Source organism: Marmota monax, unplaced genomic scaffold (genome assembly GCF_021218885.2).
Source record: "Marmota monax isolate L192 unplaced genomic scaffold, Marmota_monax_Labrador192_F-V1.1 WCK01_AAM20220418_F8-fsc00059, whole genome shotgun sequence".
NCBI lineage: Eukaryota > Metazoa > Chordata > Mammalia > Rodentia > Sciuridae > Marmota > Marmota monax.
In genome coordinates, this window is record NW_026693595.1 from 10277437 (window position 1) to 10291589 (window position 14153).

General features: G+C 40.6%; 1 protein-coding gene across 9 annotated transcripts in view; it reads left to right on the forward strand.

Moving 5' to 3' along the window:
* Nucleotides 1–14153, forward strand: part of Smarca2 (SWI/SNF related, matrix associated, actin dependent regulator of chromatin, subfamily a, member 2) — a 166292-nt gene that overhangs the window by 100851 nt on the left and 51288 nt on the right. For all 9 annotated transcript variants that reach the window (XM_046459484.2, XM_046459489.2, XM_058584031.1 and 6 more), the window contains 2 exons: nt 2438–2515; nt 7546–7764. In XM_046459484.2, coding sequence (XP_046315440.1) covers nt 2438–2515; nt 7546–7764 — 297 coding nt within the window. The remainder of the gene's footprint in view (nt 1–2437; nt 2516–7545; nt 7765–14153) is intronic.

Consider the following 14153-nt stretch of genomic DNA (forward strand, 5'->3'; position numbering starts at 1 on the left):
ATGTATTTTTGAAGTCTTCTATAAATTAAAAACCAAATTCTTTTAAAAGGCTCACATACTTTTTTGTTTCTGAAATGAATTCAAATGTGAAGTAGATCTTTATATCTCAAGGAATCCTGAAATGAATTCTTTGCAAATTGGAAAGCACTTTGCTATTATGCCTCCTAAGTTTGTTGGCCTTATATATTTGATTAGTTAATCTATTGGGTTTCATAAAAATGATGAAAAATACATACATGTATACTCTTGACAGGTCCAGAATTTTTATCTCAAATCATTCACCGTTTCTGATTCTTGAATTTGAATATTCGAGGCAGACTTGGAGTCAGTTTGTCAGGTGAATTTTTGTCGTTTACACATTTGGCCATTTCAAAAAACCACAGTGATGAGTGACGTATACTGTCACAGGGCGCCTGTGAGCAGAGGTGGTACTCAGCCAGAGATCTCGACTGCATTTTTGCTCATTTGTTTTTTGTAGGCCTTGTGAAAAATAGTCCCTGACCTGGGTGGAGTTTTCCAGCCTTCCTGAGCCAAAAGGAGATGTTGATCTCTCCCAGGCACTAGGCTAGCCAGGTGGGGCCTTCAGTGAATCCCTGCCAGCTGCTTCTAGCTGTAAGCAGCCCCGCTGGGGCTCCACATCCCTTCCAGGCCACCAGTGTGTTGGACAAATGTTATCACATTCAGGATAGCCTGTGTCCTGATGTTAAGTCAAGGGGGATACAGATAGACCACAGTCAAAGTCCCTGGTCCTGATTATCCAAGGCAGCATGGATTGGCACCACTTCAGTTGGTGCACCAGGAAGTACTAGGGCACAGAGAGCCCAGGAAAATGCATTACCAACTTCCCAGCCGTTCAGTTCTCCAGGAACTCAGGTCACAGGGGGCAGCTTTCCTACCAGTTCACAGGAGAATCTTTTCATCTTTGGCCTGGGGACAACAAAGCCTCATTGTGTAGGATGTGAGAGGATAACATGGAGTTCTATCTAAAGGCAGTAGGCAAAGGAGGACATCTGCTTTTGGAGGAAGCATTCACCAGATATTTTGTACCAGGAGGTCTGAGCCCACTCTCCACCTAATCTGTGTCTTCATCAGATGAAATGTAATATTTAGACAGATTGACTTTAATCAATCTGGAGGTGAACTAGAATAGCAGGTTTTTTTCAGCAGTAATTATTATTTCAAATCATAGGTTTTTCATTATTGAATTGCACTCATTTCTAACACTTATTAAGTTCCTACAGTGCATAAGATGTTATCTTGGGAACTGACGTCGTCATCTGATTTAAGCTGCTAGTTCACTCATATTCTTTTTGTGAAACAGTTGCCTCATTTTAAACATATGATTTGTGTAATTGGATGTTTGAAGTTCTGTGTTTTCCTCTTTCTTCCCTCTGCTGATATACTGAAATTCCCCATTTGATTTTTAACAAGCCCACTCAGCATATGATGGAAATTATTTTGGAAAATAAGTTCTATAGTATATGCCCAGTTTTTAGAATCATTTGTTAAAAGTGTGGAAGTCATAGCATAACATTTCTGGAACACTTGAGAACTGTTGGTTTCTGAGGAATTAGCAGATAGATAATAGGCCCCAGTTTAACATAATATAAAGTAAAAAGCTTTAGCCCATATGTAATTGCTTTCTGTACTTCATGTAACTTTTTTTAATTGTCTCTTTTGGAGGGTTTGTTAATGATAGCTTTTGAATTGTTCCAACCACAGCTGTAACCATGATCAATAATAGTGCCTACTTAAATTCATTGATCATTGATTGAACATGTCTTAAAGGTTATATACTTGGGGGTGGGGGACATAACTCAGTTGGTAGAGTGCTTGCCTTGAATGTACATAGGCGCTGGGTTCAATTCCCAGAACCACACACACAAAAAAAGTTTATATATTTGGTACATATCTATTATTTCTTTGGTCTTGCTGTGTGCTGAGTCGCAAAATTTCATTTACTCAAGTTTTTTGTGAGGCTTTGAAAAGAAGCATTAACATTTGCGATCTTTAAGACCATGTAATTAAAAGAATTAATGTTAAGTAATTTTACATGTGGATTTCCTTATTTAAATCTTACAAGCCCCTGTGAAGTAGATGTCACGCCCATCTTATAGATGAGGTCATTGAGGCGGGGAGACATTAAGTAACTGTTTTAAAAGTAACAGAATCAAGATACACACCCAGGAGAAGCAGTGTTTCTTAGAGTGCAGCACATTTCCTCCCTAGACAGATTTTGCTCTGGGAAGATGATATGAATAGCTTACAAAATACGAATGGCAAGTACTACATGCAGGGGCCCTTCTCTTTTCTTTCTGGCTTCAAAAACGGGCCCCCCCTGGCGTGGAAGACAGATTCCCCTCACTTGTTTGTACCTCCCCCCAGCTGTCCAGCTTTTCTCCTAAAGCCTGTTCAATCATTCTGTTTTTAACCCCAGGAAGAAGATGAAGTACCGGACGATGAGACTCTGAACCAAATGATTGCTCGGCGAGAAGAAGAATTTGACCTTTTTATGGTAATGTTGCAGAAAATCATGACAACCCATGCCTGCCTTCTCTGCCCCCTTTTTCTGTTAGCCAAGCAAGCTGCCTGGAGCCTGTGTGCCCTGGCAGAACTTCATCTGTGAAGCCTGTGCCTTTCCTTTAGTTCAGAGTCTGCAAACTGGCTGGATTTAGCCTGCAGACGTATTTTGTTTGGCCCACGCAGCCTTTTTTAAAAATTTCGCATTTGTTGCCAACATAAAAAGAATCCTGATTTCTGGCTTCTCTTGAAAAATGAGATTGGGCAGTATCAGGCCCACAGCTCTGTGTGGAAATGGTTGGCCAGTGCTGAGTAGCAGCTGCACCCTCTGGACAGGCCATGTGGTCTCCAGCTTACCATAGACCCCCCACACCTAGATTGCTTCTAATCTCAGGCCAGAGTCATTCAGGAAACCTGCCTGGCTCCTGTAGACATTTGAGTTTACAACTGTGCCCTCGCTGTCTCCCTACTAGAACAAAGCAAAAACAGAGCAGGGAACAGCCACTAAAAACGACACAGGTGCGCGTCTTCTCACTGTTGCAAGAGAGCCTGCTTAAGCACATAGGAATCTTGCAGGTGTGTATAAAGGGAGGTCTAGCCTTCATATAAAGAACAGAACTGCCTGGATTTCACTGGTACAAAGTAGGTATAAAAGAACCTTGGCATCTGAGAATTTAATGTCCGTGTTTTTAACTTTGAAATTCCATAATGTATAGCTTCTGTAATTTTCCTGAGATCTGAATTTGGTTTACATGTGAGGCCTAGTACAAGCTGTGTTTGCGGGGAGCAAGCTGTTGGGGAGACCTGTGCAGTGGCTCATTAGAGTGGTGTTTGCTGTCTTCTTAAAGCTTTTGCTGTAGCTGTTTTGTTCACTCTCTATATTCAGTGACCACAGCAGCCCTTTGCGTGTATTAGTTGCTTTAGGTATTATTGAATGAATGGTGATACTTGCAAAATGTTAGGCTTTATGAAGATAAGATGGATCTGGATATATAAAGTTTCCTCTAGTACCTTCATTTTTATTTTCATCAAAGACATTTAGCCTGATTGTGAAGGGAGTCAATACATGTTCACCATAGCTTTGATAGTATAATGCTGCAGAACCCAGGAATCAGAGATGCCCTCAGAACTCAGATAAGCTAGATCTACTGAGTGTGAGGAAAGCAACTAGAGTAAGTATTGGAGGTGCTATGTCTGAGAACAGAATGACCAGGTAGAAATGTGAGACCTACATAGCCAGAAAGTACAAATTTTCCAGAAAAGGTGGAAATCAATGTTTTTAATATGCAATGTCTGGATTTCAGAATGTTTGCAACTAAATTCAGAGCTTTTATTATTGTTATTGTATAACAGTGCAGGCCAAATAAAATACAACTGCAGCCAAATATGACCCAGAGGGTTTGCAATTTCTGCTGTTCCAACCTAGACAGTCTTTGAGAATGGAGCTGCAGCTGTGTAGATGCTTACGTTATTTTTGTGGGGTTTTGTGTGTGTGCGCATGCATGTGTGTGTGTGATTTTTGTCTAGGGAGCACTGATTGTGTCCACACATAATGGTTTACAATAATTGGCAATTAACTCTTTCTCAGGAAAATTCAGGTAGTTATAACTCCTAAACTCTTCAACTGGGGTGTATGCTTCCTCTGCTCTCCCCTAAGTAAGCCACCCTACCCAGGAGAGAGAGAGAGAGCAGTAAGAATACTTGCTGACCAACATGGGGTGTTGGTAAGACCTTTGTAAAACCTGAATTCCTTCATTCCTTTTGTTCACCACATGTATGGATTATTCTCTATTTCAGGAGATGAGGGGTACACATCAGAAAGAGATACCTCCTCTCTCTTTAAGGAACTTATTAAAATATAGGTGACTGGAGAACCCCCAGGTGAGAGGTCCTCAATTTCCCAGCTGATCGCTGATTGGCAACACTTTAGCATGATTGTGGGTCCAAGTTCTCTTGTGATGTGGAGAGGATAAACTGCCTGCCAGTATAGAAATGAAGTTAGGCCCAGAAATGGAGAGTTCATCAGCTGCCCTGAAATAAGGGAAAGAGAAACTTCTCCTTCCTTACTTTTGGGATGAGATTTATAGAAATTAAAATCCTCAGAGCTGGGCACAGTGGCACATGCCTGTAATCCCAGAGACTTGGGAGGCTGAGTAAGGAGGATCACAAGTTTGAGGCTAGCCTCAGTAATTTAACAAGGCCCTATGCAACTTAGCAAAACCGTGTCTCAAAATAAAAAAGGCTGGGGATGTGGCTCAGTGGTTAAGAGCCTCTGGGTTCAATCCCCAGTACCAAAAAAAAGGAAAATCTTAGGAAAAAATGTATATGTCTGCCCAAGATACAGTTTCTTTTCACTTGGGAATATGGTACATGAAGAACAGTCTTATAATAGGTGAGACTGGTAGGGAACACATTTTTTTAGATGCTTTGAATTTGTGATTTTTCATGCCTTTTTCTTAAAGGTTGGCTTCTATTTTGAGGATTGTGCAGAATTTTCTTTGGTTTTTTAAAAACCTAATCTGCTGGCTGTCTTTGTCCGATTCACTATTCATTAGCACCTCCACCAGGGGGCAGGAAGTAAAATTTGAATCCTTGCCAGCTACTCTTGATTAAAAAGTTTAGTGAGAAACAAGAATGGAATGTGAGCTAGAATAAGTCTCCAGGTTTCAAATATTTAAACACTGTATCCATTATTATAAAGAAATAAGTTCTTTCTAAAATTAATATAAATTTATCATTTGGTTTTATATCATGGACACTAAACAACACATAATAAGCCGTTTCTTTAGAACCATTCTTTTAAACATTTATATCACTTCTAAAAATTGACTTCAGAAAAAGTTACCTTATATCCTGTGTGAATTTACCTTAAAAAGTTCTTTGTACCAGACTCAGTGGCACACGTCTTTAATCCCAGTTATTCAGGAGGCTGAGGCAGAAGGATTTTAAGTTCAAGGCCAGCCTCAGCAACTTAGTGAGACCCTTTCTTGAATTTAGAAAAAAGCGGGAGTAAGGAGAGGCTGGGGATATAACTCTCTGGTAGAATGCTCCCGGGTTCAATCCCCAGTTACCCACCCCACCCCCCAAAAAAGTAATTTGACAGTCCAAGATATATATCTGAAATATTTTACTCTGCTTTCACAAGCTACATTTTCTACAAAGGCAAGAAATACTTTTTAAAATAATTGTACCGGTATATACAGGTTTATCATCAAGTCTTAAGACAAATATTTATGTGTAACTAAATAAGAAATTAGTCTTTTTCTTAAATGTTGACTTAAGATTTTGTACTGGTATTTTCCAAGTAGAATCTCTAATTGCATCTACCTTTCCTAAAAATGAAGCAAATTATGCAATTTGCTCTGTGTGTGTATGTGTATGTGTGTGTGCGTGTGTGTGTAGGTGCTGGGAGTAGAGAGAGCCTAGGTCCTTATACATGTTAGATAAGCACACTACATGATTTGCGTCTAGTCCAGAAAATATTTGTACTCAAATATTTGTACTCTCAGTTGTGGAAAAACACATAGGTAATAGTAGCAGTATGACCAAAAATTGGAGTGGCCATATTTGGTCTTCTCAGTATAGGATATTAACAAAAGTTGTTTTTTTTTTTTTCTTATTAGTTATCTAACAACCATTAGAAGGTTGCCCCATGCAACCCTTCTTTAGATCATTCTATAAACGAAGCATCCTCTATGAGCTAATTTTGAAGGTTTGGTGGCTCCCATTTCTGATACCAAAGCATTAGAAGGCAGGATTAAGCAGAGCATTGCAAGCTAAGTATAGCACATGACAGAGCAGGTTGGCCACTTTTATCTACCAATGAGACTTCACCATGTCCCCAAGCCTACCCCATTCTGGAAATATAATGATTTCCAAAAATGTTAAAGCATAGTTTAAGGAGCTTTGACCTTTAATTATAAATAGGTTGTACAGGTCACATTTGGGTTTGAGTAGTAGATACTTCATTTACATTTTATCAGTTTTAGTTTTTAAGGAAAAATGATATATCGAATCCCTGTTTCAGTACGATAGAACCGAAGAAAGGGAAAGGTAAATAACTTAATGATTAATGGTCTCTTTGATTGTGGAAATAATATATCTAGCGAGTGATATATAAATATAACTAACGTATATAGCAACTCAGGTGACAGTTTTATTTACTCTTTTTTATCAGATTGTTTAGTTCAAAGCCAAGTATGTGACAATTTATTTAAAAGTGAACTAGATTTTTAAAAAGAGCAGGAGGTGGGGATGTTGGCATTTTGCAGTCTATAAAAGGAAGCTGTTTCACATAGAACATGGTCAGTGGTCAGTGGAGATGAGGTTATCTCTGAGGTCTCTCTCTCTCTCTGGTATAATATTTTTATACAAGCTAAACTTTTAAAAAGTAAAAATTGAAGAGTATCCCTCTGATAGTGCCCGTTGTATAATGAAAATCCAGTGCATTCATGACAACTGACTTAATCAAACCTCTTATATTCCCTCCACATGCCCAATTATGGGTGGCTATTCTGCAGTGATATCTTGGGTTACTTTTTCTCCCTGCCAGTTATTTAATTAAAAGCATGAGCCCTCTCAAATAAAAGGAAATGTTCTTAATGAACTTTCTTTTTTATATGCTCAAAGAATTCTTTCAGGAAAATAATTAATTGTACAGTCAGGGCTCATATTTTTAAGATGCATCCCCTTACCTTGAATTTTCTCACAATTACTTAACGGGAAGCTTTGCACGCATGAAGACTAAGAAAAGGAATTCTTAAAAGAGTATTTTTTAAATGCATAACTAAATTCAAAACATGGGTTCAGAGGAAGGGAAGGGATTTGACTTGGTAAAAATTCTCCCTAGATACTGTGCTTTAGGGATGGGCAGAACAAGTCAATCAGGATAAAAGAGACTGAAAGGGACCCTGCAGCCATATACAACGCCTTATGAAAGTTGTAGGTCCTGTGAAGTTTATACTTACCAAACAGAAGCCCCCAGAAGCTCCTTACCTTTGGTGACTCTTTTATTTGTATCTCCAGCGTATGGACATGGACCGGCGGAGGGAAGATGCCCGGAATCCAAAACGCAAGCCTCGATTAATGGAGGAAGACGAGCTGCCCTCCTGGATTATTAAGGATGATGCCGAAGTAGAAAGGCTGACCTGTGAAGAAGAGGAGGAGAAAATATTTGGTCGGGGGTCTCGCCAGCGTCGTGACGTGGACTACAGCGATGCCCTCACAGAGAAGCAGTGGCTCAGGGTAGGTGTGGCTTTTTCAACCTGTCCTTGGTGCTCAGAGTGTGTCTGGTGGCTTGGAGAGATCAGGAGCTCAGAGTTGGTATTCTCTGAGCAGGTGAGTTGCTGGTAAAATGAGAGGAGCTCTTGAACATAGACAGTGGACTTGCTGTGCTGGTGTAGTAGAGTCATTCTATGGTTTGGGGCAGTGCTTGGAAAAACCTGTAATGAAGCATTTTTTTTTTTTTTTGCTAGAGCAGAATTGGTCATTGGATGCACAGAGTTATTAGAGCTTTGAGACCCACTAATGTTTTATGACCAATTGCCTAGTCATGCCTTACTGTCTCAAACTGAGAATCAGAATGAGGAAGGGGACCTTAGAGATCTTTTTAATTGTTCCCCCTCATTTCATGGTCTTTGATCAGGGGTTTTACTTTGGCAAGGCCTACAGAGATAGTTCAGGGATAGCATTGTTTTCTGTGTTATTTCAGAGGCCCAAAGCAAATTCAGATCTGGAAAGTGCCTTTATATAGTCTTGGTTTGACAACAAAGTTGAAGGCCAGAGAGGTCAGGACAGAGTTGGAAATCACAGAATCAGTGGGTACTGATGGACTGCGTGCTCGATTTTGGCTTGATCTCATCTGTCTATTGCAAGTGCAGACTGGAGCCTGGGACTTGGCTCACTGATGGTTCGAAATGTTATTTAGGGTTTGTTTGTATTTTTTCCCCTTTGGAAAAATGGTGATTCCTTGTTTTGATTGGGGAGTTAAATCCCACAATTTTCCTTGGGGAGCATAGAAATATCAAAATGATCATGGGAGCCACATGTGTGAATATTGTTCAAAGTAGTTGTCTCATTTGAAGGTTTAGCTCTACTTTTAATTACTGGGAGCAGGCTTCGTACCTTGACAGAGAGAGCAACCTAGGGCATATATTCCAGACAGGGCCAGTAAATGCACGCTGGAAATAGTAAGCACAGTTGGGTAAAAACCAAATCAAATAGAAGCAGTCATTGGGAATTTATTCATTTTCTCAAAGGGGATTACAGTTTTCAAGCTTTGCAAGATGAGGATTTTAGGACCCAGAGCATAAGTTGGTAGGTGGGTAGAAAGGCAAGGAAACGAATCTTGAGACTGGCTATCAGAGGCAGACAGGGCTTGGTAGCCCTTGAGATGTGATTTGCTCAGAGTGTTGTATGATGAGAGGGATGTGACCTGGATTCTGAAAAGATTGGAGTCTATGGGATTCTGAAAAGAGACTAACAAAGGCATCACTCATGTTTATGGCTGAACAATTGCATATAAAATGTAACTCTTGTGTGATCATTGCACTATCATAGACCTTCAGATAGTCCAGTAGCCTCAGAATATGGTTTTGTGAATTTCCTTTGTTTCACTGTTGGGTTTGTAGTTGTATGATGAAGATTCATTCTTTAATGTGGGCTTTTTTTTTTAATACTTATTTCTGAGCTCAGGAAAATTCTATTTCCTTTCTTTTATTTAAGCAGTAAATGAAGTACCTGGAATGTTGTTACAGATGAAACAACCATAATCTAAACTATTATTTTAAAATCAAATTTTTGATGTGAATAATTTCCAGATATTACAGGCAAAATAGCCCTGTTTATTGGTCAAGAATGCAGCCCAACTTACCTCTTTCAAACATAACAAAACAAGTCTTGACAATTGCTCTTAAGAAAGATAACATTATGAATCTTAGGAAGTTTTCAAGTGCAAGTCACCTTTTTTTTTTAAAGAGAGAGAGAGAGAGAGAGAATTTTAATATTTATTTTTTAGTTATCGGCGGGCACAACATCTTTGTTTGTATGTGGTGCTGAGGATCGAACCCGGGCCGCACGCATGCCAGGCGAGCGCGCTACCACTTGAGCCACATCCCCAGCCCCTTTTTTTTCTTTTTCATACAGCTTATATTACTGATGGTAATCCTATGCCTAACTTGTCTTAGAGACCCAATGAATGCTTGTGAAAATGAAAATATGATCTCAGCAAAATGGAAAGTTATTAACTTACCAGGAATTTGGGGGTAGAATTTCTCTTTTTAGAGTCTAGTAGACTCCCTTTTTTATCCATAGTAGTCACATCTTAAAAATGAAAAACTAGTTTCTTTCATGAAACTATGCTACGGAAATTGATATTTGCAATTTTAACCTTAAGGTGCCTCACAACATATCAAGTCATCCAAGAAGGCGGAAGCTGTTCCCAGTAGAGCTTTACTGGAATATATCTTCTTATAAATGAGTCATTTGAAAACTGTCTATATTTTGTGTGAGTTGGCAACTTGCTTTTAAGCAGGATGTATGATTAACACAGCACTCAGCATAGATGCCTAGTATCATTGGTTTTCTTGTTCACCAGTAGTAGTCCTGTTTAATGTCAGCCTATTAAGTTTTTGTTCTAATGAAATGAAATTCCAGGGGTTCTTAAGGGCCTGGATGTGAAGAGATGTTCTCTACTGGCCGATGATTGAACACGTTGCACAAAGCCGGCCAACACAGCCTTAAAAGGGAGATTGGCAAGGACTGTCGTATAAGAAATGCTCTAACAGGGCTAAAATAATTCTTCTGTTTTCCTGGCAATGTTGCACAAAGGCTGCTTGGCTGAGGCATCAGAGATACACAGAATCCCAGAGTTGGAAGGCAGCTGAATGGTGCAGCTACCATCTCGTGCTTAAATTGCAGCCTGTGCAGTGCCCATGCCAAGAGGCTGGCCAGCCCTCAAAGGAAGCACACTACCTTTTTGTCTGCATAGCCCCTCTGGTTCAAGGTCAGCCCAGATTGTTAGTTCTTCCTCCCCTTTGGGTGGAAGCTTCTCTCCCTGTAGCTGCTTCTCACTGGCCTTGATTCTGTTTCCTGGACTGAATAGAACAATATGTTGTCTGTCTTTAGCATCACAGCCCCATGGATAAAATGTTTCAGGACTTATGTTCCTTCTGGAATGAATTTCCCTACCCTCCTCTTTCTTTTGATCTTTGCTTATCCTTCAAGGCCCAACTCAACGGCTGCCTCTGATGTGGTGCCTTTACAGGTAAATGCTAGCTTTCCTTTCCACTGTGCACTCACACTCCTTTGGTTGTCCTATCATGGTTCAGTTCCAATTTCCTAGTATTCCTGGTCATTGCCAACCTGCCTGATTTCTTTATTAGTTGGTCAGCTGGATCTATATGTTGTTAGAATTTGGGGTTTCCATGTGCAAATAATAAGTGCTCATTGATCACTACATTGAAATAGCTCTGGATCGATATATAAGAATGTAGATGATGTGTAAGAATGTGATGTTCACTACTTGGGCTACAATGGATACACCTATATAGGGACCTATCAAAAAAAAAAATCAAAGTTTATTTTTCACTCAGATAAAAGTTCTTGGTAGGTATTCCTGGTTGGTTAGGCACTTTTTCTCTAGCGGGTCATTCAGGGATCCAGGCTGATATAGCTTCTGCCAGCTTGGTCATTCTGTCTTCATGAATGGAAATGGTGAAAACAGCATGGCGCCCTCAATGTGGAGCTCTGATGGGTTGTGCCTAAATGGTTGCACATCATGTCTGCCCACATTCCACTGTGAACTTGGTCAGATGGCCAGTCCGGCTGCAAAAGACACTAGGAAATGTGGTCTGGCTCCAAGTCCAAGAAGGCAAGACTCTGGTCTTGCCTCAGTCTCTGCCTTAGCACATGTATGGAAAATTTAAGTGATCCTGCTGTTTACTTTAAAAATGTGTTATAGTTTCATTATGAACAGGTTTTACCCTGTAATCATAGTATGCTAAAAATTTCTGCCATGTCCTAGAGAGAGTCTATTTAGGTGGAGGACTTTAAAGAATATTTTTTTTCTGCATTCATAATGTTTTAAACAATTCAGTTTTTTAAAAAGTGAATATTTTAAGTTGCTTTGAAATCCCTGTTTTTATTTAAACTTTAATTTCTTGGGTGGTAGCCAATTTTGGGGGCTGGGTAGTTCAGTATTCACTTACTCAGTGGGCTGTTTCCTGGGGGCTCCCATCCTAATTTCCTTCCCCAAATGGCATCTGGATAAAGGCAGAAGCTGGGTTTCAGCATGGCCTTGGGGATGGTGACCTGGTTCTCTTCCCATCCTATGCTTCCAACAGGTCTCTCTACAGGGCTGCTGTCCCAGGAGGGCTTGACATGTGACTTGGCCACAGTCTCCACCCAGAAGCTGTCCCACATTCGGACATCTCATTAAGACCCCTGGCCTCATTGGTCATGTAATACTGTCAGCTCTTTTGTGTCCTGTTTGGGGGTCTGCAAACTCTTGACTGCTTCCTCCACACTGGGCTAGAACATGTGGGATGCAGTGGAGCTGGCCTTTTCCTCACCTGTGGCTAAGTCACTGCCAGGGTTTATCTAGCCCAAAGTTTCTAGAATCTGGTCGTTGGACTGATCTAGGATCTTTTTAAAACACGCAATACAACATGTCTTATGTTTACAGATTTTGTAAAAGTTTGAGACCATATGAACACCCTTGAGGGATCATTCCAGAGCCTTGGAAAAAGCTTGTGAGAGGCCTGAAACTCAAACTTTTTGTTAACTTCCTGCTAAATCCACCTGTGAGCAGTTGTAGTGCCTCATTTTCATGCTTCTCACTCCACCCTCCCCACCATCTCAGATTGGACCTTGAAGGACAATTTTTCATTCAACCTCAACTGCAGTCCCATAGTGACACTCACTACTAAGCACAGACCCCACAAGATAAAGGGCATTGACCTCAACAAGACTGCCCTGACTTCAGACACTAGCCACACTTTGGGGATCCCCTGGACTCGAATACATCTCACTGGCTATAAATTCAGGGGTTCTCACGAATCCTTTAGATTCCATAATTTGCTAAAATGATTCATAAAGCTTAGGAAAATGCTTCTCACAGCCACATTTCATTATAAAGCATATAAATCAAGCAAAGCAGTCAAATGAAGAGAGGCAGAAGGCAAGGCTTAGGAGGGAATCCCAGCTCCCCTGGCCTCTGTGCATAGAATCCAGGCACATCACTCTCATAGTGTGTTCTCTTAACTGGGAAGACCACTGAGCTTCAGTGTCCAGAGTTTTTATTGGGACTTCATTATGTAGGCATGCTAGATTAAATCATTGGTCACATGATTGTCACATTGATCTCCAGCTTCCCCGGAAATCATGCTGGTAGAGAGTCCCAAACCTCTAATCACTTAATTGGTCATTCTGGTGACCAGTCCCCATGGGAAGCCACCTGGAGGGTGGTCCACCCAAAGTAATTTTATTCACATAGCAAAGATATTCCTGTCACTCAGAAATTCCAAGACTGTAGAAAGTCCATGCTAGGAACCCAGGAAAAGTCCAGACAAATTCTTTATTGTGCAGTAGGTCACTGTCTTCAGGACTGACCTTTGTACCTCTCTGCCTCTTTGCTCCTTTTCTCTCCATGGAAGAAGGCTGTTTCCCTTGCTTTGCTGTCACAAAGCAGCTTCCTGTATACTGTGTGTCCTGGGCATAGTGTTCTGTAACTGTGGCTTCTAGTGCCTTTCTCAAGATCCCCATCCACCAGACTTGGCTCTTGATTGCCAAGGGCCTATGGAACTGAGGGAACGCTTTGGATAGAACACAGTACATTTGCATTTCTTGGTGAGTGCAAAGCACTGAGATGCACAACCAGGAGATGACTGAATGTGAAGAGATTTATTACTTGCAAAAGTAAGGAGAGCCCTGGAGTTAATTTGCAAAGTAGTTTTCTCCTTGAACAAAGAAGGCAGGACTTTTACTGGGGAAGCTTGTTCATATGGGAAAGGCTCATCATCACATGTAGAGGTAGGCACATCCCTTAGTGTGCTCAGTTCTAGATCATAACCATGTGTTCACAAAGAAAGATGGCAAGTGCATTCCTGAGCATGCTCAATTTTGGTCACATTCCCATGTTTAAAAGAGAAGATGGTGGGCTCAGGTGAATTAGAATTTAGAATTATAAAGAGCGAAGTAGGGCTGGGGATATAGTTCAGTCAGTAGAGTGCTAAAGTCCTGGGTTCAATCCCTGGCACCACATTTAAAAAAAAAGAGCAAAGTTTTCTCCATTTTACCTAAAAACAATGAGCCACAGTGACTTGGTAATTTAGGGCTGGTTTCTTTTAAGTTTTTTAAAAGAGCCTTAACCAAAATAAGAAAAACAACTTTGAAGGTGTCTTTTAAAAGGGCAGCAGCATTTCCTCCTGTAAGTATAGGAGCTTGCGCCTAAAAGTGCTTGCCTCCCTGCCCAGCACCTAACGTCTTCTGTGGGTGGAGACTGGTTGAGATTGCAATGGGACTGTGGGCTCCTGATACTATTTTGGAAATCAAAGATGTTACTTGTCTTTGCATACCCACTGTGTCCTAACCCTCTTCAAAGCGACGGGTGTCTTCCTGAGCAGGGGATGGGCCAT